Source organism: Monodelphis domestica, chromosome 2 (assembly GCF_027887165.1).
Source record: "Monodelphis domestica isolate mMonDom1 chromosome 2, mMonDom1.pri, whole genome shotgun sequence".
Classification (NCBI taxonomy): domain Eukaryota; kingdom Metazoa; phylum Chordata; class Mammalia; order Didelphimorphia; family Didelphidae; genus Monodelphis; species Monodelphis domestica.
This window is the reverse complement of record NC_077228.1, coordinates 139419705-139447661: the sequence shown is the minus strand read 5'-3', so window position 1 is coordinate 139447661 and position 27957 is coordinate 139419705. Positions and strand designations below refer to the sequence as shown.

At 38.1% G+C, this 27957-nt stretch overlaps 1 protein-coding gene and 1 long non-coding RNA gene across 2 annotated transcripts in view; one reads left to right on the top strand and one right to left on the bottom strand.

Moving 5' to 3' along the window:
* Nucleotides 1–18441, bottom strand: part of KIF28P (Kinesin-like protein KIF28P) — a 59144-nt gene extending 40703 nt beyond the window's left edge. The window contains exons 1-4 of the mRNA XM_056816050.1: nt 17544–18441; nt 12509–12712; nt 10658–10693; nt 7758–7982 (exon numbers count right to left, since the gene is read on the bottom strand). Of these exons, the coding sequence (XP_056672028.1) occupies nt 7758–7982; nt 10658–10693; nt 12509–12712; nt 17544–17702 (624 nt within the window). The 5' untranslated portion in view covers nt 17703–18441. The remainder of the gene's footprint in view (nt 1–7757; nt 7983–10657; nt 10694–12508; nt 12713–17543) is intronic.
* LOC130457156 (uncharacterized) lies at nt 427–17258 on the top strand. The gene is made up of 4 exons (XR_008916236.1): nt 427–528; nt 11278–11402; nt 12541–12727; nt 16973–17258. It is a non-coding gene; the product is annotated as an uncharacterized LOC130457156 (long non-coding RNA).
* Nucleotides 18442–27957: the final 9516 nt, after the last annotated feature.

Genomic DNA, 27957 nt, shown 5'->3' with positions numbered 1-27957 from the left:
AATCTTGTGGGTTTTATTTTACATATTTGAAAACAGTCTAATTAGGGAACTTCACTAGATTGTCAATATATAAGGTTAAGAACCCCTAATTCAACCTTATTTTATAGGCTGAAGAATAGCAAAGAGATAAGAGACTTTCCAAGAGAGATATAAAACAGAATTCTGTCCCAGTTGACTTCAATTTGGAAATGAGAACAGGACAACTCAGTTCAACTTTTATAGTCACACAAAGGCTTCAGACCTCCTTTCCATACAGTGAACATGAGCATCATTCCATTCAATCCCTCCCCATATTTCCTCAATCTGTCCCTAAACCCCTTCCACCAGGAGCACATTTTACAATCGGCACCCCCAACTCTACTCCACAACTTTATATCTTAGCAGTACATAGAATTCTTTTCTTCTTCATTCTTTTCCTTTGGTTCTCCTGACCAGTTCATTCTGGTTCCAGATAATCTAGAATGTTGCTGCTCTCCCTATAAAACAAGGGCTGGGGAGAGAATGGAAGAACAATTCTCAAAACATATTGTAAGTTACCAAGTTCATTTTCAGAATCTGTCCCAGAACCTGAGCTGGTTCTTGCCCAGGTCTACTTTTTAACCATTTAGTCTCTTGGCTACTTATAATGATGAGAACAGCTCATGTTTGAATATCTCTTTAAGGTGTAACTAAGTTCTTTCCACCCAACTACCCTGGGAGGTGGACAGTGAAGCCTTTTTATGACTTTTTATAGATGATGAAACTAAGGTAAAGTGAAGGAAATGAATTATTAAATGTCCGAGCGAGGGATTGAACCCACATCTACTGAATGAAGTCTTAGCACCTTCCATACCACCACATTATTTCATATTCCTGCTTCCTCATCTGAACATGAAAAAACAAATTCTCGTGTTATTTACTGACATAATAACTCACAGGGTTATTTTCTAATCATTTTCTAATCTTCAAGTTGTTACTTAAATGGGAATTATGATTTTCCAAAGCCATTTTCCAGGAATACATTGGATTCTATTGGGTTCTTTAGTAAATTTTCAACAAATAGAATTATAGAGAGAACTCTTGCTAAATGTCCAGGTTAAATTACAAGTAAGCAGAGAGAGGTGCTAATTCTCTCTCCCATACTTTTCTCCAAAATAACACATGGCTTTTTTGGTGGTTACTTCCTTTTGGAACAGTATTCTTAATCCAGAATCCATGGACTAGCCAAAGATTTCAGAGAGATTAATGAACATGAATTAGAAAAAAATTACATTTTTATTTTTTAGAAAGAAAAGGAGAGCCCCCACCATTATCCCAAATAGTAACCTGGAAAATAAGAAAATGTCAAGATAAGGTGAATTGAGACAATAAGTAGATCAGTACAGTTGTTTGTTTGTTTGTGGAGTTTTTTTGGACAGATATCCAAAGAAGAGATGGATTCTAGGAAATGTAGCTAAGTAATAGCAAACTGGGGAAAAATTTCCAAATACTTTGTATGAAAAGTGATAGTAAAGATACTCTTTGTTATCAATCTTAATTGGAATAAGATGTTTTAGTTTATCAAATATTCTGGGTTTGGTAAGAAGTTATACTTTTTATAGAGCTAATAATATCCATAATAAGCTATAATCACATGATAGTTAAAGCATTTGTAATATTCAAAGTGATTAGTAATTTTCAAGGAATTAGAACACAATGATCTCTTGGTTCTCCACTCACTTCATATATGTCTTGCTATTTTTTTTTCTGCAACTATCCTGTCATCATTTCTTAAAGCACAATTATACGGCATTACAATCATATGCCACAGCTTGTTCAACCATTCCCCAACTGATGAGTATCCCATCAATTTCTGATTCTTTGCCACCACAAAGAGTTGCTCTAAATATTTTTGTACCTATAAGTTCCTTTCCTTTTTCTTTAATACTTTTGGGGTACAGAGCCAGTATAGTGGTATTGCTGGATCAAATGGCATTTGTAAGTTTATAGCTCTTTGAGTATATTTCCAAATTGTTCTCCAGAATGTTTGGAACAGTTCACAACTCCAACAGTTTATTATTAGCATGCTAATTTTCCTGTCAGCATTTGTCATTTTTGATTGGGTACTAGGTAGTAACTGATGGTTCTTTTATTTTATATTTTGCTAAGTGATTTAGAGCACTTTTTCATATAACTATAGATATCTTTGATTCTTTTTTTTTAAAACTACCTGTATAACCTATATCAGACTATTTACTGCCATGGGGAAGGGGGGAAGAAGGGAGGGAGAAAAATCTGAATCCTAAAATGTCAGAAAACAATTGTAAAAAATTGTTTCTACGTATAATTGAAAAAAGGAAAAAAAAAGAAAGCTGCCTGTTCATATTCCTTGACCATTTAATGGTTGGAGAATGGCTTTTATTTTTACAAATTTGACTTGGTTTCTATATATTTAAGAAATGAGGCCTTTATTAGAGAAACTTGCTGGAAAATTGTTGCTATTACTTCATTGTCCATGGTAACTTTTAGCAAAATGCAGTTTCTCTGATTATCTTTTAATTAGTCTATTTTTTCTTTTCTTTGTCTGAGTTTGTGATTGTTACCTGTTATGTTTCAAAATTAAGGTAAACTGAGAGGTAATAGTCTGAACATGATCAATTTATTAATGGCTAGCAGTAATCAATACATTGGGTCAATGGCCTCTCTCAATGACCAAAGACCATGAAGTAGGCAGGGTTTGCTAGTGTTCCTACCATTTGGGAAGTACAAGACACTTGGGTACATGGGGAGAACAATGCAACTGGTTACATCAAGGAAAATGAGCCAGCACTCCCACGTCAAATGAGGAATGGTAATTGTTTTATTGGGCTCATCTGCATCTTGAAATCTTTGCTAGAAGATCAAAACTACTAAACTTGCTGTCTCCTTGGAAGACATAAAAACTCTCCTAATAGCACAAAGATAGGCAAAGATAGACTATATCTTTTGGGGATGGTACCAAATTGACTTATGGGGCTAAAAGACAACAAACATGTTCTACAAATATCCCAGGGGATAAGGGTTTGATAAATAACAGTTTTTCCCATTACTTATAACTTTAAGCTAACTTAGAGGGAAATCCAAATACTGAAGTTAACTCAAGGACATAAAAAGGCAGTTTTAGGATATACAGACTCAATTATAAAAATCAACACACCATAAAGTCAGTTACATTGTTAGATACTAATCCATTTTGCGATCCCATTTTCATTCAGTTATGATTTTTAACTGTGTATTTTCCTCCATCCTATTTTTTCAATTTTTCTCTCTTTTTAATTTTATCCCTATTTAAAAGTCTATTTTATTTCTGACTGCTGCCTTGCTTACTTTAATCTCCCTTTTATCAATCCCCTACACTATCTCTCTTATCTTCTTCCCTTCCTATTTCCCTCTTGGATAAGATAAATTTCTATCTTTTTACATGCTTATATATTCTTCCCTCTTTGAACCAATTGTGATGAGAGTAAGGCTCAAGCATTGTCTGCCATCCCTCTTCCATTTCCCCCTCTACTATAAAAGAAAATCTCCCCATTCTACCTGTCTCTCCTTCCTTCTCTTAGTGCATTTTTCTTTTTCCTGCCATAATATTTTTTCTTTTTGGAGCCCAACTCAACATAATCAATGCACACTAATGCCCTCTGTCTCTGTATACTCCTCTTAACTGCCCTAATAGTGATAAAGTTCTTAAGAGTTACAAGTTTCATCATCAAGTGTGGGAATATAAATAGGTTAACCTTACTGAATTCCCTTATGATTTCTCTTTTTAAGTTTCTCTTGAGTCTTATATTTGAAAATCAAATTTTCATCTTTGGTCTCTTTATCAGGAGGCTTGAAAGTCCTCTATTCCATTAAACATATATCCCCCCCTCCCCCGAAGAATTCTATTCTGTTTCATTAGGCAAGATTCTTGGCTGTAATCCTAGTTCCTCTGCATCTGGAATATCATTTTCCAAACCCTCTATTTCTTTCTTGTGGAAGCTTTTAGATGTTGTATAATCCTGTGAGTTGATAATATTTGAATTGTTTCTTTCTGGCTGTTTGCAATATTTTCTCCTTAACCAGGGAGCTCTGGAATTTGGTTATAATATTCCTAGGAATTTTCATTTTGGGATTTTCAGGAGGTAGATTCTTTCCATTTCTATTTTACTCTTTGGATCTAAGATATCAGGGCAATTTTCCTTGATGATTTCTTGAAATGTAATTTCTAAGCTCTTTCTTTGATCACAACTTTCAGGCAGTACAATGATTTTTAAGTGATCTCTCCTTAGGACAGCAAGGAGGCTCTATGTTCAGAAAGCTAGACCAGGAGATGGGGGGTCCTGGTTTCAAATATGGCTTCAGATACTTCCTAGTTAATTGACTTTGGGCAAATCAATTAACTTTAATTACTTAGCCCTTAATGCTCTTCTAGCTTGGAATATTTAGTACTGATTCTAAGATGGAAAGGAAAGGTTAAAAAAATCTATCTATCCTTGACTTCTTTTTCTAGGTCAGTTCTTGCAGTGGGATATTTTACGTTTTCTTCTATTTTTTCCTTCTTTTCACTTTGTTTCATTATTTCTTGGTGTCTCATGTTGTTGTTAACTTCCACTTCCCCAATTCCAATTTTTAAAAGATTATTTTCTTTTGTGACCTTTTGAACCTCTTTTTCCATTTGGCTAATTCTGCTTTTTAAATAATTCTTTTCTTCAGTGAATTTTTGTGCCTCCTTTTCTATTGAACCTACGCTGCTTCTTAAGGAGTTCTTTTCTTCAATGACTAAAAAAACAAACCCTTGCCTTCCACCTCAGAATCAATACTAAGTATTGGTCCCAAGGCAGAAGAGCGGTAAGGGTCAAATAACTAGCTCAGGTTTACACAGCCGGATTTAAACCCAGGACTTCCAATTCCAGTCATGGCTCTCTATCCACTGTGCTACTTAATTGCCCTCCCTTTATTGATTTTTTTTGGGTCTCTTTTGCCATTAAGTCAATTCTGTTTTTTAAGATGTTATTTTCTTCAACATTTTTTGGTGTCTCTTACAAAGCTGTTATTTTTTCATAATCTTTTCATAATTTTTTTTGCATCATACTCACTTCTTTCCCCAGTTTTTCCACTTCCACTCATCACTTTCTTCAACTATTTCAAGAATTTTTGTTGGGCTTGGTTCCAGTTAGTATTTTTCTTGGAGGCTTTGCTTGTAACAGTCTTTACATTATTATTTTCTTCTGAGTTTATGTTTTGGTCTTTCCTGCCACCATAGCAATTTTTTGTAATTCTTTTTTTTTCATTTCTCCATTTTATTTCTTGACTTTGAACTTTATGTTAAAAGTTGGATTCTGATCATTTGGGGGTGGAGAGACACTGTCTGAAGCATCAGGTTTTTAATGCTGCTGTGTTTGGAGTTACTTCTTGGGATCTGTATATTTTGGGTGATTTCAAAAGTGTGATCTGGTGCCATCTAGAGAGAAATGGGATCACTGCTCTCCTGGTCTTAGCTCTTTTCTTTATTCAGGAAGGGACCCTGTTCCCTGATAGCAGCAAGCACTACCACTGCTCCTCTTGCCCTGTATGCATGATTAGGTCTCCTGCTCTGCGGTAGCCACAAGCTCTTCATACCCCTGGGACTGTGACTAGGGCACCTCATCTCTTGGGACCCATCACAAGCTCTCCTAGGGATTCTGGAACTGTGATCCAGGACTGCTTATGGGCAATAGAGTTGCCAAACAGCATGAACTCCACACAGTGATAATAAAGGGTATAATCTCTTTCTGTCTGGGCTGACAGGTCCTAAAGCTGCTACTGCTGCTTCTATCATCAGCACCACTACCATCAAGGCCCACTGCTTGTGCGTCTGCCCCATTCTGGTCCAGGCCCCCATTCTGCTGCGACAAACCTCTCTTGCCAACATTTTGTGTTATCTAAGGCTGGGAAAATGTCTCATTCTGATCTTTTGTTGGTTCTACTGCTCCAAAATCTGATTTGAGGAGTTACTTTAAAGTTTCTTGGAGGGGAATATTGGGCCCCAACCTGTATTCTGCCATCCTGGCTCTCTCTCTCTTATTTTATTTAACAAATAATAAATTATTAAAGGAAAAGTATATGGTGGCATGTAGCATCAGTGACAATAACATTTTTTGCTTAATTCATTTCAGGGAACTCACTTTGTTTTTAGTTTATTGTAGTTGTTTGTGGTATATAAAGCAAAATTTAATAGTAAGCATTTTCTTTAAGAGTTGCTTTTGTGAAAGAAAAAAAATAAATCTGAATTCACTGGTGAGGATCTTAGGTTGGTTCTTGGACGACAAACTAATAGTCTGCTACCAGTCCCCTACTCTGAGCTTTTCTGTGCAACATGAACTCTTAGGACTTAGTATTCTGCTGGCATAAACTTTGAGAACCCAAGATTATCATCAGTGGACATCAAAGTAGGATGTTGGTAGAGGCACAAATGCTTAACTTTAAAGACATAATAGAATTTTATACTTCTTTGGTGATTCAGAAGCTTTTTAAAGATTTTTAGGGTGATTATTTTTTGGGGGGGAGTGAAGATTTTTATTATTTAAAAAATATTTTTCTATGCTTCCATAATTCAGCTTCTTTCCCTTCCCTCTTCTCTCCCTCCCCCCAGCCCCCCGAGCCAAGAAGCAATTCCACTGGGTTATACAAATGTTATCACTTATACCTATTTCTGTATTATTCATTTTTGGCCATAGAGTAATCTTTTAAAACCAAAACCCCCAATCATATATCCATATAAACAAATGATAAGTTATTTGTTTTTCTTTTCTTTCTACTCCCACTGTCCTTTCTCTCAATGTAGATAGCATTCTTTCTCATAATTGGGATTGTCTTATAGTAGCAAAGTCCATTAAATTGGGTTGTTCCACAATGTTTCACTTTCTGTGTATAATGTTCTCGTTTGGTTCTACTCATTTCACTCTGCATCAGTTCCAGGAGGTTCTTCCAGTTCATATAGAAATTGTCCAGCTCATCATTTCTTAGAGTACAATAGTATTCCATCACAGGATGATTATTTTGAGCAATAGTTATCCCTGGAAATACAGAGCGTTAGTCGAGTGCTTCCAGGTGTTAAAAGCTGGTTTATTTCAGTGTCCTAATCCAGAGTAATTCTCAGTATTTTAGACTATGCTACCAGTAGAACTTAAGAGCCTCTTTCCAGAGTTATATATGATCACACACAGTTATATATGATCAACAACACATGTAAAACGCAGTGGATTTGCTTGTTGGCTACAGGAGGGGAGGGAAAGAACGTGAATCATGTAACCATGGAAAAATATTCTAAATTAATTAATTAAATAAACTTAAAAAAAGAACTTAGAGCCTCTTTCCAGTTATATATGTGGGAAAAGACAATCTCCAATACCAGATGTGGAAGAGAGAAATGCTAAAATGAATGAAAAGACTGGATTTTAAAGACTGGAGAAAGCTTTTGCGAAATCCAGTCTTTTCATTCATTTTGGCCTTTCTCTCTTCCACACAGGTATACTTCCCCAGTGCTAGGATGTATCAGTGACCCTATCCCTTATTAAATCACTATGATGGGGCTCACTTACTCTTAAGAGATATAGTGAAGAGGGAAGAATTGGCTTTTCCTTTTCATCCCGCTGTACCCCCCCCCCATTCTTTCATCTGCAATATTACCTATAGATCATGCCTGTCTGGGCACTTAAGGTACCAGTATATACAATCATCTTCAAAGTATTGCACTTGATGCCCCTTGGTTATAGATGGAAGAAACGAGGTTGGAGTCATACCTGTTTGAATTGGATGGTGATGACCATGTGGGACCGGCTGCTGGTGGCATTCATGCTTGTTGCAGCTGTGGTTCTGGCTTTAATGCCTTGTTCCATCAGCCTCTCAATGTGTGCATAGCTGTCACAGGGTACAGAAGTCAAGCCGTCGACATAAAAGCCTTGGTGCTGATCTTCTCTTACCTTAAGTCCTCTGGGCTTCTTGGTTTTAGATAGTAAGTCCCTAACCTATGAGAAAAAAAATGACAAAGGGTTACATTAAGTCTTTATTTCTAGTTTCTGGATATAAAATAATTGTAGAATTTTTTTAAAGAACGAATTTGATTACTTTCACATACTTTTAGGAGTTGGATAAGCTAATAAATGGGAAGATGTGGGTTTTCATTTGGTGTCTGCAATTAACTAGCTACATAACCTGGAAGGAGTCGTTTAAATTTTAGGGACTTCAGTTTCGTCATATGTAAATATGAGTAAGTCTAGACTAAGATTTCTAATATTCCTCTACTCTAAAATTCAGGTTTTTATGACCATGCCAGTCATTAAGAAAAAACACGGAATAGGAAACAAATGCATCAAGTTGGACAATAAGAACTTGAAACTTCTTTGCTTCTTCCTGTCTTATACGAGGGTTAATTTGTGGCTGGGGACAAACTTACTGCCTACATGAAAGAGTAGGTAAATTACCAAAAGAAAATGATAGGCTGGTGTGACAACCATAGGATTCAGAAGGAAATACTAGTGTCTGAATAAATTATTGACTTCCACTGATAACCAGAAGTTTTTTCTATTATAGAGACAATATTCTTCCAGTGATTTTATATAACTTTAAGTCATGGAAACAGTATAGTAAAATCTCTAAAATAAATAAATAAATAAATAAAGTTGAGGGGGGCAGCTAGGTAGCTCAGTGGATTGAGAGCCAGATCCAGAGACAGCAGGTCCTAGGTTCAAATGTGGCTTTCAGATGCTTCCTGAGAAAGCCACTTAGCCCCCATTATCTAACCCTTAGCATTCTTCTTCCTTGGAACCAATACACAGTAGTGAATCTAAGACAGAAGGTAAGGGTTTTATAAAAAGAAAATAAATTTGAAGTCATTCGAAGGGCAATGGAGAGACACATGGTGGTGTGAGGGGTTTGTAACAGGTTATAAATGAAGGACAATACAGAAATAACATAAAATATATCATTGCCAAAGAAATATATGATTGAGTCAGATGGCTGAGACAGTGTTTTATTGGTGACGTAATGTCAAAGAGAACTGGAGGAAGATCCAGTGGCATGATGGGGAGGATCATGGAGGATCATGGACAAAGACATGGACAAGACTTGCACAAGAGAGTCAGGCATAGATGTGTGGGAATCTACCTTGTTGGAAGAAATAGCCAAAGGGATGTGATTACAAATCTACTGAAATATGGAGATATGAACTTGGGAATTTGAGGGATCTCTGATTTCACTGGTATGAGCTCTTCCAGTGATGGAACTGAAGCCTTTCTATGTTCCTCATCCTCTGTGATTCTTGTCTATGGAGAAGTCTGGGAAATGGAGTGGTGGGCCTGAGACCAGGCAAGATAAGGAAAAGGCTCATTGATCAGAGCCCAGGGTGACAGGGTGGGACCTTACTTAGTAGGTCAGATTAAAAACTTCTTTTACACTTCCTGAAGATATATTTTCTAATGGTAAGGAAATCATGTTAGGCAATACGGATTAAAGGAATTGCACGTAATTGCAAAATAATAAATAATGTATATGGTTTAAAAAAACAAACTTGTATAGGTTATTGCCCCAACTAGTAGTGTTGAGGATGAAGAAAAGAGAGCTCAGGATACAGCCTTGAGGGACAATGTAGGTCAGTAGATTCCCAAATAAAGACAAATATTGTCTAGGTACCATATTCTTGTAGGGATGCTATTTTGCCATCAGTCAGAGAATACCAGTCTCTGAAGAATTAAACCTCAGGGTCACTGAAATGATAATGGGGAGATGTATGATGAACAAAAGCATGCTTCAATATATAAGAAGGGACAAGAAACATGATGTAAAGCATGAGATGTGCAAGCAAAAAAAAAAGTGAGGCTGGTTATATGATAAAAATGAGGGATAACCAATTGTCAGCCCACATCCATGCAGTGCACAGGGAGCCACAGGAAGGTCCTCTAAACATTAGGTGGACCCTCTCTGGGAGATTTATTGTAAGACCTAGACAAGAATTGTACGAGATAAAAGAGATGGATGGGTTGTGAAGCATGCTTCAATATATAAGAAGGGACAAGAAACATGATGTAAAGCATGAGATGTGCAAGCAAAAAAAAAAGTGAGGCTGGTTATATGATAAAAATGAGGGATAACCAATTGTCAGCCCACATCCATGCAGTGCACAGGGAGCCACAGGAAGGTCCTCTAAACATTAGGTGGACCCTCTCTGGGAGATTTATTGTAAGACCTAGACAAGAATTGTACGAGATAAAAGAGATGGATGGGTTGTGATCTACATCATCGGAAGGAGTATCCACATCACCAATCCCAAAAGCCCTTGAAGAATCAAAGAAGAGAAATTAGTAGATTGGAAACAAAAGAGTGACATATGGGGTACTAGAATGAGACGTTCAGAGTTTATTCCCATCTCTTAATATTTACAGTTGGGGAAACTGAGGTCCCAAGGGATTTGTTAACACCAGGTCATACGGGACTTATAAAAGTGAAAAGAAAATGAAATAACTATAATAGCCAATGACAAGGAAAAATTGAGTATTGATTCAGTCAGAAAGTATTCATTGAGCAACTGCCATGTGCAAGTTACTGTTCTAGATAATGATGATTAAGACTTAATTTCTTCCATCAAGGAACTTTAGAGTTTGTTAGGTGGCACTCAGAAAGTATTGGAAAATGCACTTATTTTCACCTCTTCATTGTAAATTTCCAGCATACTGAATGTCACCTGTCAAGAAAAAAGTATAAAATAAAGTAAACATTTTCATTAATCTTATTATCTTTGAAAATAGTCAATCATTTCAGAACAAATGTAAAATTGAGGCAATAGGCTTGGTCTTCAAATTAAGCCATGCCAAGGTAGCTGGTTGGCACAGTGGATAGTGTGCCTGGCCTAAAGTTGGGAGAACCTGAGTTCAAATTTGCCCTCAGATAATCTGTGACCCTGGGCAAGTCATTTAGCCCTGTTTGCCTAGCCCTTGCCTTTCTGCTTTAGAATGGTTAATAGAACAGAAGGGAAGAGTTAAAACAAATTAAACCAAGCCACCTTGCTTTAGGTCTTTGAATGAGCTAGCTAGTCATTTCTTTCACTAAAGATCAAAGGATGTATACTTAGAAGAGAATCCAGTGACCATCTTGTCTTTTTACAAAATATGAAGACAATAAGATGCAGAGAAGATTCAAGTGTCTTCCTCAAATAAATAAAAGGTGGTCCAGGATATTAATCCAATTCTTTTGACTTGAATTTCTATTTACCACACAGCATCTCCTATGGCTCACGAATGAATGGTTTATCTTTCTTTTATTTTCTAGAAGGGAAATACAGAATCTGACTTCAACGGTTAAATTGGAAGGAAAAAAAGAACTGCATTTCTTGGCCTCTCCATCATCGACCTCAATCCTGGCTGCTGTGAGGAAGAAGCAGAAGGACTGTGTTGGTCAGTTGATTTCTAATGTCAAAATGTCACCAAACATCATTTTATAACAGGGTCTAAAATGCAGGCTTATACTTTAGAATCATGCATTCTAGTTAGGATGAAAAACAGAATTGCTGAGCTTTGGATAAGAAAGAAAAATAATCCTTACTTTGCCAAAGACTAGCAGTGTGACCTCATAGAAGTTACTTGACTTTTCTGGTCTTTACTTTTCTCACCTTTAAATAAGGGCCCTGGGATGGTGAATAGAGTACTGGATTTGTAATCTGGAAGAACTGGCTTTGAATATCCCCTTAGATAATTATTAGTTATGTCTAAATAACCCTGGACAAGTTACTTAGTCCCTTTCCAATTGGTAAAATGAAAGTTTAAACTTGATGACCTCAAAGGACCCTTCTAGCAATGATCCTAGGAACACGTAAAACAATGAATTAGATGAATTTCCACCATTCAAAGGTAGAGAGGGAGAAGAATATATTAGAAAAGAGAATTAAAAAATACATTATTTACAAGAAGCATACTTGAAACAAAGACTTGAGAGTTGAAATGAAGGGCTATAACAAAATTTATTGTTTTCAGTGATGTCAAAAAGACAAGGATTGCTATAATTATTTCAGACACAACCATGAGTAAAGGAATAAAAAAAATTATACTTAAAGATAGATAATAAAATAATATCAATATTTAATATATATACACCAAATGGCAAGGCATCTCAATATTTTAGGAAAAAGTTTGTTGAATGACAAGGTAAAATAAGAGAGCAAAACTACAATAATTATGAATCCTACACAAATCCAAAAAAGATAATAAAGTTAAGGAACTGAAAAAATTTAGAAAAGTCAGATGTGATAGATCTCTGGTAAATACAGAAAATGAGTGGTTCTGGGCAACATCACTTTATAACTGCTAGTGGTTTGCCACAAAATCAACTTTCTATTTAACAATTTAATTTCTAAAACAGTCAGTCTAATTGATATGTAATATTATTTTTACTTGGAACACGAAAATGGTCATCATTTATTATTTCAGAACTTTTGACATGAAATAAAATTTCAGGAAACAGGAAACTTCAAAATTCTGGATGGCACTTGTAGAATAAATCCTACCTGATACTGCTGGTTTTTCTCTTTGTTTTCAGTGGCTTTAAAAAGTTCTTCGCACACATTTGGGATTATGCCCTTATCAGCACCATAACCAATCATGGAGTAGCTTTTTCCAGAGCCTGTCTGGCCATAGGCCAGAAGGGTGGCGTTATAGCCCTGCCAGGCACTGTCCAGAATTCCTTGGCCAAGATCGCGAAAAACATCTTTCTACAAAGATCACAGGTGGGAAAATTTAGGAAATGGAGAACAATAACAGGAAGCATTAAATAATTAATTAATTGATTGATTCATTAATTAATTAAGCCAGTTCTTTCAGGACTCAGAGATGTGGTTCTGTATCTGACACTCTGAATTTATCAAGGGAAACGAGATGCTTCTCTAACTATTTTCCTTACACATTTTGGTTACCAATTCTCCATTAATTATTTTTGCTCTCTCTTTTCTAGTATGAAAATAGTTCTCCTTGGCAGAGAAAAGAGAAACAAGAGGGGAATTGAGCAATATTGGCTTCTTTCTGTTTTTAGTTATTACTGTCATTCCTTCTGGAAAATGGTTCTTTTCCTTTTTTGATCTTTTTATTTTCTGCAACAGAAAAATTCCAGTTCATCATGTGCTTTAGCATCTCTGACATCTTTATAAGATTATGCCACACATATTCATTCTCTTACCTCATTTTTGCTTCTGTCTTCTCTACATATCTTTTTAAAAATCTGACTGAGGGGGCAGCTGGGTAGCTCAGTGGATTGAGAGCCAGGCCTAGAGACAGGCAGTCTTGGGTTCAAATCTGACTTCAGCCACTTCCCAGCTGTGTGACCTTGGGCAAGTCACTTAACCCCCATGGTCTAGCCCTTACCACTCTTCTGCCTTGGAACCAATACAGAGTATTGATTCCAAGATGGAAGGTGAGGGTTTAAAATAATAAAATAAAAAATAAAAATCTGACTTGGTTGGTAAATGTTATGCATCCTTTTCTTTCAATGGATGGCAGTGAGGAAAACACACCCTATGATCCCAAGGTCTTTGGTTCATTCCCTAAACTTTATAGCTGTGGTGAACACTTTCAAGGTTTCTTCTGGAATAGCATTTGTGACCACGTGAGTCCAGAAGCTGATAGTTGCCATCTGTTTTGATAAGCCTTGTGAAATTGTTACATATTGCCTCAATGTTCTGGGAAGACAACAGACAACTCTATTGTTATTAGGTTGTCAAAGAACAGCCTCAGTACTGTTGTATCATCACACATTCCTTTTCTTCCTCCCTGTCTTCACTCCTACTAGATGATAGCTTCAGTGGTTCTACTTTATCATTTGGAGAACACACAGAGGTTTCCTTTTCAGAACACTGAGTTCCCTCTTCTTTATGAAAAGCCTCAAGTTTGCTTTTTTTTTTTAATCTCCAAGGACCACGTCCTTCTCCTTCCCATCCTCTTCTGTGAAACATTCTCCCATTCTCCAACCTCCTGACAGGAGTCATGGTTCTGCCACTTAGAATCCTTTCCCCCACCTCGTCTTTGTTTTTTAAAGAATATGTCGTGTCTCTCTTAATGTGCAGTGTGAACAAGTGTCCCTTCACTCCCCCCTTTGGAAGGTTGATCAGCTTGTATGTGTAACATAGACAGCAGTTACTTGGGTGCAGCTGAAATACAAACAACATTCAACACAAGGCACTGCAAAAATTTCTTTATACCAAATGAGAATTGTGGCTTTCCCTTCCTTCCTTCCTTCCTTCCTTCCTTCCTTCCTTCCTTCCTTCCTTCCTTCCTTCCTTCCTTCCTTCCTTCCTTCCTTCCTTCCTTCCTTCCTTCCTTCCTTCCTTCCTTCCTTCCTTCCTTCCTTCCTTCCTTCCTTCCTTCCTTCCTTCCTTCCTTCCTTCCTTCCTTCCTTCCTTCCTTCCTTCCTTCCTTCCTTCCTTCCTTCCTTCCTTCCGTCCCTCCCACCCTCCCTCCTTCCTCCTTCCTTCCTTCCTTCCTTCCTTCCTTCCTTCCTTCCTTCCTTCCTTCCTTCCTTCCTTCCTTCCTTCCTTCCTTCCTTCCTTCCGTCCCTCCCTCCCTCCCTCCTTCCTCCTTCCTTCCTTCCTTCCTTCCTTCCTTCCTTCCTTCCTTCCTTCCTTCCTTCCTTCCTTCCTTCCTTCCTTCCTTCCTTCCTTCCTTCCTTCCTTCCTTCCTTCCTTCCTTCCTTCCTCCCTCCCTCCCTCCTTCCTTCCCTCCCCTCCCTCCCTCCCCTCCCTCCCTCCTTTCCTTCCTTCCTTCCTTCCTTCCTTCCTTCCTTCCTTCCTTCCTTCCTTCCTTCCTTCCTTCCTTCCTTCTTCCTTCCTTCTTCCTTCCTTCCTTCCTTCCTTCCTTCCTTCCTTCCTTCCCTCCCCTCCCTCCCTCCCCTCCCTCCCTCCTTTCCTTCCTTCCTTCCTTCCTTCCTTCCTTCCTTCCTTCCTTCCTTCCTTCCTTCCTTCCTTCCTCCCTCCCTCCCTCCTTCCTTCCCTCCCCTCCCTCCCTCCCCTCCCTCCCTCCTTTCCTTCCTTCCTTCCTTCCTTCCTTCCTTCCTTCCTTCCTTCCTTCCTTCCTTCCTTCCTTCCTTCCTTCCTTCCTTCCTTCCTTCCTTCCTTCCTTCCTTCCTTCCTTCCTTCCTTCCTTCCTTCCTTCCTTCCTTCCTTCCTCCCTCCCTCCATCCTTTCCTTCCTTCCTTCCTTCCTTCCTTCCTTCCTTCCTTCCTTCCTTCCTTCCTTCCTTCCTTCCTTCCTTCCTTCTTCCTTCCTTCCTTCCTCCTTCCTTCCTTCCTTCCTTCCTTCCTTCCTTCCTTCCTTCCTTCCTTCCTTCCTTCCTTCCTTCCTTCCTTCCTTCCTTCCTTCCTTCCTTCCTTCCTTCCTTCCTTCCTTCCTTCCTTCCTTCCTTCCTTCCTCCCTCCCCTCCCTCCCTTCCTTCCTCCCTCCCTCCTTTCCTTCCTTCCTTCCTTCCTTCCTTCCTTCCTTCCTTCCTTCCTTCCTTCCTTCCTTCCTTCCTTCCTTCCTTCCTTCCTTCCTTCCTTCCTTCCTTCCTTCCTTCCTTCCTTCCTTCCTTCCTTCCCTCCCTCCCTTCTCTCCCTCCCTCCCTCCCTCCCTCCTTCCTTCCTTCCTTCCTTCCTTCCTTCCTTCCTTCCTTCCTTCCTTCCTTCCTTCCTTCCTTCCTTCCTTCCTTCCTTCCTTCCTTCCTTCCTTCCTTCCTTCCTTCCTTCCTTCCTTCCTTCCTTCCTTCCTTCCTTCCTTCCTTCCTTCCTTCCTTCCTTCCTTCCTTCCCTCCCTCCCTTCTTTCCTTCTTTCTTCCATTAACTTCCATCTTGGAGTCAATACTGTGTATTGGTTCTAAGGCAGAAGAGTAGTAATAAGGGCTAGGCAATGGGGGTTAAGTGACTTGCCCAAGGTCACACAGCTGGGAAGTGGCTAGGCCAGATTTGAACCTAGGACCTCCCATCTCTAGGCCTGGCTCTCAGTCCATTGAACTACCCAGCTGTCCTCTGGCTTTCCTTTTAAAATGACATTGGGGTGCTTATACATCACCTTCCACACCCTTTAACCCACTTTTATAATTTCTTAAAAATTTGATAGAAATAACCAGTGGTATTCCCTTTGGGAAGAGAATGAGGCAAATTGGCTAGCTACTGGGATGCTGAAAAGAGAAAAGTACTCAATTCCTTTCACGTTTCCTTAGCAATTTTACATATTTTTCAAAACTGCTCTTGATAAGGTTCCCAGAAGTCTCTTCAATGCCATGGACTGTTCTGACTCCTTATCCTTCTTGACTTTTCTGTAACTTGTGGCCCTGTAGAGCTTCTGGAATCTTGTATATCCCTTTAGTTTTTAGAACTCTGTTCTGTTTCTGCTGAAAAAAGAGTTTCTTCCTGGGAACTTCATTTCATGAAATGCGGAGGCCATCCACGTTCACCTCTCTCCTGGTTCCACGCCTGGCTCTATAGACTTTTTCATTTTGCTCCTGACTCTCTTGCTACCCTTCCCCTTTCAGCTCCCTTTAATGTGCTCTTCCTCCATTAGAATGTAAACTTTTTGGTGACATCTAGATGACTCAAGTACATTGAGAGCCAGGCCTAGAGATGGGAAGTTCTTGGGTTCAAATATGGCCTCAGACACTTCCCAGCTGTGTGACCCTGGGCAAGTCACTTGTCCTAGCCCTTACCATTCTTCTGCCTTGGAGCCAATACAGTATTGACTCCAAGATGGAAGGTAAGGGTTTTATTTTAAAAAAAAAAGTGTATTGACATATCAGAGAACTGTTAAAAAGACAATTTGGGAATGAGATATCGATTAAATAACAATAAATATTTATGCAGCACCTTCTCTGTGCAAGGTACTACGTTAATATGTTTTTTTAAAAAAGTCCCTTCTTGCTCTCAAAGAATTTATATTCTACTGGAGGTGGATGGAGGGGTATAAAAGAAATAAGACTCACTTAATCCAATAAACCTCTTTTAAAATTCTTTTCAGAGTCTGTTTGGGAGCTATACGAAGAAACAAGATTCATTACTTTCTAGAAATATCCCCATTAAAGAAAATAGTTATTTTTCTGTTTGATCATCCATATTTTCACCATACTGAATGCTAGGAGTTAATTTTGTATGTTTTGAAAAACAAATCAATCCTCAAATGATGATTTGCTGCCACTGAAGAAATCTTAAAACACAAATTGCTATAAATTCTATGAAGGGAGGGGCAACATTATTATTTTTTCCATTTTCTCCAGGGCCTGGAGTAGAGCTTTCCATAAGTAAATTTTTAATTAATTCTATAACTCATCTAATTATATATGTAATTTATATAATTACAAAAGAGAGGATCCAAAAACATGGAGAACCATGTCAATATCACTGGGATAAAGATTTATACTTTAAAGGCAATTTCTTTGTAAGGTACCATTTTCTTTGGATGAAGAAAATATTCTTACCATATAGCATTACCTCCATATTGGTACAATTGTCACAATCTATTTTTACCTTATATCAACATAGATGTTAAAAAAGACCCCAACACAAATGAATTTCATTTAAAGACAATTTACCTGGCCTGCAAAGTCGCTGTTCGAGCCAGTTGAAATAAGCGCACCATCTTTGTCCCTTTGAAAACCACTGTGAGACCAATAGGCCAAATCAAAAGTAAAGCTCTTCATATGTTCTGGGTTCTTGGGGTCATGGATAATGGTGGTGGTCCCAGAATGCATTGAAATCACACATCTGCTGCCTGCATTCTTCTCTCGCTAAAAGCAAATCAGAAATAGTTTTAGAATCATTGTAGATGGCTTTTATGACGTAATTATATTTATTTTTGTGGTTGTCAATGCAATAAGCTGGAAGTTGTCATAAGCCTCGGCTACTTAACAATAAATGGGGTCTTCGCAAGATGTGTTCTTTTCTGCTGTTCTAGAAGATGGGATGCTTCATGGTGGGAGTCAGAGTGGGGACAACTCCACAAAGGATGCGAATTACCTTGAGTAAAAGGCAGACGAAGCTCTGGCGTTCCCTTGGGAAAATGCACCCTGGGCCATCTCTGGCACTGTGCCTTCTTTGTCCTGTTTTTATGTGATATCTGAGTTGGTTCAGGGATTTATCCTTACGTATCCCTCTCTAGAAACCATGGTGGTGTGCACAGCCTTCTTTCTTCGGGGCTCAGGATTCTCGAGCATCTGCCACCCTACAATTGGTGTTATCAGGGCAGAGCAGATCCTGCATAGTTACAATTGGCATCGTTGGTTCATACATTTGTGCTACCTTAAGAGTCTTAGGAAGTTTTTCTTTCTTGCTTATGAATTTGTAGACAAGGAGTTCACTAGGTATCACCTACTCCTTCGACTCACCCATTTTAGGGATATTAACATTGGGGCTTCTTCAGTTTTCAATTGCAATTTAAGGACAGAATCACTGGATTTTAGGGATATTAACATTGGGGCTTCTTCAGTTTTCAATTGCGATTTAAGGACGGAATCACTGGATTTTAGGGATATTAACATTGGGGCTTCTTCAGTTTTCAATTGCGATTTAAGGACGGAATCACTGGATTTTAGGGATATTAACATTGGGGCTTCTTCAGTTTTCAATTGCAATTTAAGGACAGAATCACTGGATTTTAGGGATATTAACATTGGGGCTTCTTCAGTTTTCAATTGCAATTTAAGGACAGAATCACTGGATTTTAGGGATATTAACATTGGGGCTTCTTCAGTTTTCAATTGCAATTTAAGGACAGAATCACTGGATTTTAGGGATATTAACATTGGGGCTTCTTTAGTTTTCAATTGCGATTTAAGGACGGAATCACTGGATTTTAGGGATATTAACATTGGGGCTTCTTCAGTTTTCAATTGCAATTTAAGGACAGAATCACTGGATTTTAGGGATATTAACATTGGGGCTTCTTCAGTTTTCAATTGCAATTTAAGGACAGAATCACTGGATTTTAGGGATATTAACATTGGGGCTTCTTCAGTTTTCAATTGCAATTTAAGGACAGAATCACTGGATTTTAGGGATATTAACATTGGGGCTTCTTCAGTTTTCAATTGCAATTTAAGGACAGAATCACTGGATTTTAGGGATATTAACATTGGGGCTTCTTCAGTTTTCAATTGCAATTTAAGGACAGAATCACTGGATTTTAGGGATATTAACATTGGGGCTTCTTCAGTTTTCAATTGCGATTTAAGGACAGAATCACTGGATTTTAGGGATATTAACATTGGGGCTTCTTCAGTTTTCAATTGCGATTTAAGGACAGAATCACTGGATTTTAGGGATATTAACATTGGGGCTTCTTCAGTTTTCAATTGCGATTTAAGGACAGAATCACTGGATTTTAGGGATATTAACATTGGGGCTTCTTCAGTTTTCAATTGCAATTTAAGGACAGAATCACTGGATTTTAGGGATATTAACATTGGGGCTTCTTCAGTTTTCAATTGCGATTTAAGGACGGAATCACTGGATTTTAGGGATATTAACATTGGGGCTTCTTCAGTTTTCAATTGCGATTTAAGGACGGAATCACTGGATTTTAGGGATATTAACATTGGGGCTTCTTTAGTTTTCAATTGCGATTTAAGGACGGAATCACTGGATTTTAGGGATATTAACATTGGGGCTTCTTCAGTTTTCAATTGCAATTTAAGGACAGAATCACTGGATTTTAGGGATATTAACATTGGGGCTTCTTCAGTTTTCAATTGCGATTTAAGGATAGAATCACTGAATTTCAGAATTGGAAGGCATCTCATGAAAATCTAGTTCAACTGAATCAAGAATTCCCTCTATTAAATACCTTAAAAGTGATCATCCTGACTTTGCTGGAAGGCTCCTAGTAAAGACTTAAACATAGCTATCACACCACGCTTTCCGAGCCCCCCAATTTCTCTTGTTCAGTTCCTTCAGCCTCTCCTCTGTTAAGATTAAAATTTTGGAATTTGGGGAGACTGAGGCAGGTAGAAATTAGTTTCTCTCTGTAAGGAGTATTATATTTTTATGAGGTTTATTAAAGATTAAGGATTAAAGAAAATGCAGAATAAGAAATACGTGCCTAGGCCAGAGAGGCCTAGACAAGATAATCTCACATCATGGAAGAGCTGCGTCTGCTCCAAAACGGAAGTCCAAAAGGAGAATACCTTCTCAATCTTGGCCCACGTGAGAATTCAGTGAGATTACAGGGCATTCTGGGGATTGAAGTCCTGGATTCGTGTCTATTTTTTACATTTCTCCATGTGATCATTTGAAAAAAAATAATTTTTTTCCAAAGGATCATGAAAACATAATCAATTTAAAGATTACAATAATTTGAGGATAAGAGAAAAAGAAAAGGAAAAAAAAGAATAAAACCAATAATTGCTGAATGCATTGACAAAAGCCAGTTAGGGGGCAATCCCCTTTGGCATGAAAGTATACATACAAATAAATGTTCAATCAACTACACCCAAAGTTCATTTTTGTGCAGCTTGTAGTCTGGAGGCTTCTTCATAGTGGCTTCTCCAACAGTTTAGTTTCTAGATTCAGAGAGGTAGCATGTTTTTTAACCTAAAATTCTTCTAAAAAGGAATTTAAACTTTGCAATTTAAATAATGATTTTTTTTTTTACATTTCCCCATGTTGTGGGTGATTGAAATATACAGGATCACTTAGGGATGCATGGCTGAGGTATGAGGTATATGAATCAATTGGCAAGAGATATTAAAAAGACATCAGAAAAATCAAAAGAAAAAAAGAAAATATTGGATGAAAATATAGACTAGCAAAGTCTTATGTGTTAAAATTCCAAGTGAAAAGAAAAATAAATCTATAACAGGTCCTTGAATCAGGGCCCAGTCAAAATGATTTAAGCAATGATGCATTTACCCAGTCAGTAGCCAGGACTACAGAAAGGTACCACACTATGAGAGGCAGAAAAAGGGGACCAGATTATAGGAGCCAAGGTTTTGGGGATACTCGTCTGTGAGTATCTTCAGAGTGAGTGTGGACACAAGGAAGGCCTACATCTTAACATAAGTCAAGTGTTGCAACCCCAAGTCTCACACTATGTTCAAATCCTTTGTATTGGCCTAGAAGTGCATCAATCCATCCTGGATTGGGTTTTCTTTGGCCCTGTGCAATGGCTCTGTTGTGTATATCTTGTCCTGGAATCAGACAGAATCATTAAGCAAAGTCCCATAATTTTTAAAATAATTAGTGGCATCATTTTTATAAGTCACAAGCTTTTTGGACATGCTCTGACAAATGTATTTCAAACTTAGAGTACTGAAAAGTCAAAAAGTTAAAGAAAATCTTAATGCTGGTGACATGTGCTTCAAATATAAAAAGGAGAGAAAAAATTAAAAAAAAAACAAATAGTATATTGCACATGCAAGAAAAATATAATAATAAAAACCTTTTAAAAATTCAAAAATATAGCTTATAATCATTGACACTCTGTGTCAGCTAAGAAAATATAAAATGCAAGGCTTTCTCACCAAAAATGAGATCCATTTCCTCTTCATGTCTGGCCATGATCACTGTGAGTAGAAGGCAAATGAATTGAACAAGGTAACATTTTTTCATTTTTAAGGAACAGTAGTACAAATATGTAGTTATCAACATCCCCAAAATTCTCAATAGCCCAATTAATTACAATAGCAAACAAACACTATCATATTTACAGGAGTTAATGTATAGCATTTTTTAAAACCTATGAATTGATGGATGTTTGTCACAAGTTTTTTACAAACATAGCAATCTTTCAACCTTGGTAATAAACATTTTTAAACAAAGTAAAACTCATCTTGGGTTAAGAACATAATCAAGAAATCTATATATCATTCTGGTGGAAGCAAAATAGTGAGCTGAAGAGTATAAATGAGAGGTGCTCCTTTTTTGGAGGCTTTTTTAGGGGTACAAATGCCCTGAGATTAACTTCCCATGTGGTAAGGTTGGGGTTTATAATTATATTTCACTTCAGCTATGGGCCTTACCTCATGGTAGGGTCAGGCAAAAATAACCAGCGATTGTTAAAAAAAATTACAAAAATCATATTTAAAAAAACCCTTAAAATCATTTGAGATATTTAGCACATTAAAATTTCCAAACGTTGTTATAGCAATTGTATCCAGTTCTGAAGTCCATCTATCCTCTATGTGACAATTTACAAAGGCAAAACTAGAAAGGCTGTTTTTTCATATATGGGCTTATTCAATAATATTTGTTCAATAGTTATAGGGGAAAAACAACAGAATTTAACAGTAGTTAACTCAGTACATTAAATGAACAGTATAACAGAATAATATTGAATCCAGTAATATATGAACTTAAAATCACAAAGTTAAAACTTAAACAAAAAATGCAAGATTTTTTATAAACCATTGGAGTCTGAAATGCCTTAGAATATATAACCTCCAGTCTAAGTTCCTTAGGTGTGTTTTTTTTTTTAATTATCCATTTAAATGTCTATTGTCCGAAGGCAAATTGGTAACGGCTAGGCAATGGGGGTTAAGGGATCCATCCAGGGCCCCACAGCTGGGAAGTATCTGAGGCCATATTTTAAACCAGGACCGCATGTCTTTAGGTCTGGCCCTCAGTTCCCTGAGCCACCCATTTGCCCCTTCAAAGTTAGTTGAATCTTCTCCCTGACATGCAAGTGAAGTCAATAAAATTACCAGAACAGTCAAAAGGTATTCTTTTAAATAGCCCATTGCTTTTAAGTTCCTGCTTGAAAAAGTCTTCTCCTCTCCCTTTCTCTCCCCCCTGCTATGATCCCCCACATGGTCAATACCCCAGTTTGTTTGTTACCAGCTGGTCGATCTGCTCCAAAGATCTGGGTTTGTTGGGCAGGCAGGTCACCAGGTGATTGCAATCTGGGTTAAACAGGGACCCGGTGAGCGAGAGAGAGGTCAGGAGCAGCAGCAAGAGAAACAGGCAGGCAGAAGTTAGCAGCCAGGGGCCAGGTGGGTGGCAAACGCAACAGGTCTGAATTGGGGGCTGCAGGCAGGAATGCACAAAAGCAAGGCCGGGAGCCAGAGCGGGTACCCGGGGTGGGCAGGGCTGGGACCAGGTGATTGCTATTGGATCAAGAAAGTCCGAAGCAGATGGCTGGCAGGAGCTGATCAAGATGGTTTTCTAAAAAAGCATCTTGGAGAAACATGGCTTAAAAATTTTTTTTTTCCCTAGGCAGTAGCTATTAAAGCTGAACTAAAGATCAGAAAAGAATCTGAAGATTGAGAGTCTTTTTCTCCCATTAGGTCACCAACTGTTAAGATTAAAATTTTGGAATTTGGGGAGACTGAGGCAGGTAGAAATTAGTTTCTCTCTGTAAGGAGTATTATATTTTTATGAGGTTTATTAATGATTAAGGGTTAAAAAAAATGCAGGATAAGAAATACGTGCCTAGGCCAGAGAGGCCTAGACAAGATAATCTCACATCATGGAAGAGCCGCGTCTGCTCCAAAACGGAAGTCCAAAAGGAGACCAAGCCTATTCACAACCAGGTTTAAATACCTTCTCAATCTCGGCCCACGTGAGAATTCAGTGAGATTACAGGGCATTCTGGGGATTGAAGTCCTGGATTCGTGTCTATTTTTTACACCTCACATGGTATAATCTTCAGGCTCTTCACTCTCCTGATCATTCTTTCCTGAACACTCAAGTTTATCCAGGAGGTCCTTCCTATACTATATGTAGCTTTCAGAAATCAACATACTCCAATTGCGGTCTGAGCAAAGTCGAGTACAGAGCGACTGTCAGCTTTCTAGAGTTGGAGCCCATTTCGTTCAGGCCGAGATGACCTTAGTCTATTGGCTGCTGTATCCAGCTTGCTGAGCTTTCAGGTCACTGGACACCAGATCCTTTTCAGAAAAACGGCCACTTAGTCACACAAACACCCGTTTTACACTTGTAAAGTTATTTCTTTTTTAAGCCAAAGGCAAAACTTCGCATTCCTCCTTATTACACTCTACAGTTTTATGCCTTCCCTGTGTCAAGATCTTTGGGGATCATGGCTTTGTTACCCAGTGCGTTAGCGATTGCCCTTAGCTTCTGCCATCTTGGTTTGTTTTCGATGCCTTTACTCAAGCTAGAGAATCACAAAATTTGGAGTTGGAAGAACTTCGTTCTCTCCATTCCCATCCCTGAAAGGAATTGTGACAAATGGTCATCCGGCTTCAGCGTCAACAAAGCTGAGATTTCCTTGGCCTCTTGGGGCCCTCGAGGCTACTTTTGGCCTCGGAGGTTTTCCTGGAATCACGCCTATCCTCGCCTCTCCACAACTCGTATTGATTTGCTTGTTTCCCCCTGACATTAGAGGACAAGCACCAGCCCTTTTCCACTGGAGGTCATGGCTCTAAAGCACCCCCTGAAACCTAGAACCCCCCGCATTTCACAGGCTCCCATCCAAGTACGAACCAGCTTCTCCCATCAGTCACATTCCCAGGTCGTACAACTGTAAATCATAGACATTTGATGGAAATGTTAAAGGGTCAAACATTAATTGCCGAGTTATTTGGTGCTTTAAAATTTAAATAGCCCTTCAACAGGGCAAGGTTGTTCTCTTTATGTTACTCTCTCCATTTGATTGGTGAGGAAACTGAAGCTCAGATGTGACTGAGAAGAGGAACAACAGGGAGAGGCAGGAAAAAGCCTTTAGAAAAGACAGGAGGTGAAAGCTCATCAGTCAGGGCCAGGGGGCGGGGCCTTCATTCTATACAAAGAAAGCCCAAGTGCGAGCCGTATGGGCAAAGTGCCCAGCAAGAGAAGGTAAGGGCTCACAGGTCACGGATAGAAGAGCAGCCATGCTTACTTACTAAGGGAATCTTTTCTGATGGCGAGGAAGTCGTGATGGATCACACTTAGGGAATTGATATGCACAAAGCACATCTACAAAAACTTGTGTAGTGATTGCCCTAATATAATTTGAACCCATCTTTCTCCTAAATAACTTCCTACTTATATCTATCCAAAAACAGAAAGGCAACGAGGTGGCACAGGAGGGGGTGTTAGGCGTGGAGTTGGGAGGACCAGAGTTCAAATCTGGGTCATCACATCCTAGCAGTGTGACCCCAGTACAAGCTACTTAACCCCGTTTGTCCTAGCCCTTGCTTTTTAATACAGAAATTAAAGGTTATTAAAAAAATGTTTAGAGGGAAGGACGTCATTGGGGCAGCAAAATACCAACTATGTTAGCATCTATTGTTCGACCCATCCATCCCCTCAGTTTTCACAATAAGGTCCATGATTACCTTTACTAGAGCTTTACTATACTATTTTTGAGTGTGTGAATAGAGCCCGACTACTCTTCAATGAGCAGAAGCACAGATAATCACCCACCTGTGATTTGATATTCTTAAAATCCTTGAAGGCAGGGGGTCTTTTGCCTCCCTTTGTATCCCATTCAGCAGTCCCTAGAGCACAGAAAGTGCCTAATAAATGTTTGTTGATGAATAACAAAAGCTGTTTTAACAGCATCCGAGGTTGGTAGGGGAGGCCGCATGGTAGAGCTGACCTCGGGGAGGACAAACTGGGCTCATGTCCGTCTCTGACATTTGGCGGCTGGGTGGCGTCTCAGTGCTGCAGACAACTCTACACGTTCTGAAGTGCGCGGGTAGGAAAGGCTCCTCCACTGGAACAGAAGAGGTTTGCAAAGCCCTTTGCAGAGTGCGCTGTAACAGTTTATTGGACTTGGGAATCAAGGAAGGTCTAAGTTTGGATTCTGTCACAAACACCTGCCAGCTGCGTAACCTTGTGCCCGTTACCTCTTTAGAACCTGATCCACAGGGCTGCCTTGAGGATCAAGTGAGACATGCTTTGCAGATTTTAGAGTGCTACTAAAATAGGAAGTATCCCCATTCTACAGAAGAAACAGAGGATGATAGATCAAGGACCTTCATCAAGGTCTCATAGACATGAAGTGCTTGAAAGAGGCTCCAAATGCAGGTCTTCTTATTCAGTGCCATTGTTTATGCAAAATGAGTCATGGAGGAATTTGGTTTAGCAGTTTAGAAATACTAATTATTTGGCCAGGGTTACCCTTTTCCTAGATTTTTTCTTAAAATGCCTTTTATTATATTGGTATATACTTTTCTACATCTCAAAGGGGTTACTCTTTATGACCAAGGGGAAGAAAGGACAGTTCAGAACAAGTAACCAACACATAATAATTAATGATCATTCTTGCTTTCAAAGATATTCATTGCCTCTTCTAAACAATTTATCAGTTCAATAGGTCAGCAACAAAGTATCATATGATGACTAAGACATTAATAAAACCAATGATTAAAAATGTAGTTTTATGAAAAAAGCTATTAACAACTTTTTACATGGAAAAAGAATGATTTTATTCATCATTAATATATTCTGGCCCCAAGTTGGAAATTTGCCAAATTTCAAAAAAGCAATCTTTTCTAAGGATAATCTTTTTAAAAGCATTTAAAGTTCTATGATTTATTAAAAGTATATAAAGTTTAAAGCTGGGTAATCTGATTGTATATAATCCACTTCTAGACTGAAAAAAAAGCATGGCAAGAAAACCACATTTTCATTCAATTTTATTTGCTAAATCCTACTTTTAACATATGAGAACGAGTGTCTTAAGATATTTTCATTACATCCAAAAGATTTAACTTGACAAACTGACATTAGATCACTTTCTACTCATTGCTTTTTTTTGGGAATACACCTGTTTGAATAAACTACAACATCAGAGAAGTGGAAGAGACCTTAATGGTCACTGGGTTCAACCCACATACCTAAAAGTAAATGTTCACCATAATATACCTGATGGTCATTCAGCCTCTGCTCAAGGACCTCCGTTCCCAATTTCCTGGAGGGAGCCCAGCCCATTTTTAACAATTCTGATTTTTAGCAAGTTTTACCTGTCATTAAGGTTAATTTGATGCTTCTGCTACAGCTACGCAGACAATGTGTTTAAACAAGAATCTAGACCATCAAAAATCAGTATGACATTTTTGAGTGCCACAAAGTACTTACCTGATTGAAAGGCCGAACTCGAACTGCAACTTTTACACTGTCCATGTTGGACATTTCCATTATATTTTCATTCTTTTTTTGGTATTTGGGAGAAAATTACTGTTAAGAAAAGCACTTCTAATTTACACTAGCCTAACCTGAAACTAAAATGTCTACTAACTTTCTAGATAATTAATTTTTAATGTTGCCATTATAAGCTATCAATTACCTGCTATAAATTTTTTAGGCAATCTTCTATAACTCTAGTTTATTTATGAATCCTGGGTCATGTCACCAACTAAAATTTGCTTGAAGATACATTCTAGGGACAAGGTGTTTGTTTTTTAAAGAACTTAATTTCCTGAATTCTCTATTTGAACAATCAACATTTTTTAGCTTCTTCTACTATGCCCACCAGCACCATCCTACTCCTCCTTTAACAAAGGACTAAAAAATCCTAGCCTTGGCAGCTCTGTGAGGATAAAGATGACATAAGCTCCAAGTGTAGGGATAATGAAATAAGTATCCATCAAAATACTTAGAACAATGCTAGGCATAAAGTGTTTAATGAATTGTTATTGACAAGTGGGAAAAACTTATTTCAAACCAGCTTCCTCACTCTTTCAAATGTATTCTTCTGGAAATGCTAGTGATCAGTCAACTAGCTAATTCAATAATGATAACCAGGATCTAAATGATAGAATATTTGAAAATGTAAAGTCCAAGTTTGTTGAATTGGAAATGCCATTATGTATAGTAAGTGATATATCACTTAGGAAATTATTTAAATATGTTAAATGATAAAAGGTTAACAATGATCATACCTTAAAACCAAAAGGTATAAATAATTCAAATGAGATAATTTACTAATGACTTTTTAACTACTCAATCCAATGGCCTCTCGGTCTTCATCCTTACTGAGCCAAATGACTGTCCCTAAACTAAACCAATAGTTTAATCATTCTCATTAAAAAAAAATATCAAGTACTTGAATCCCATGAAATCATAGCA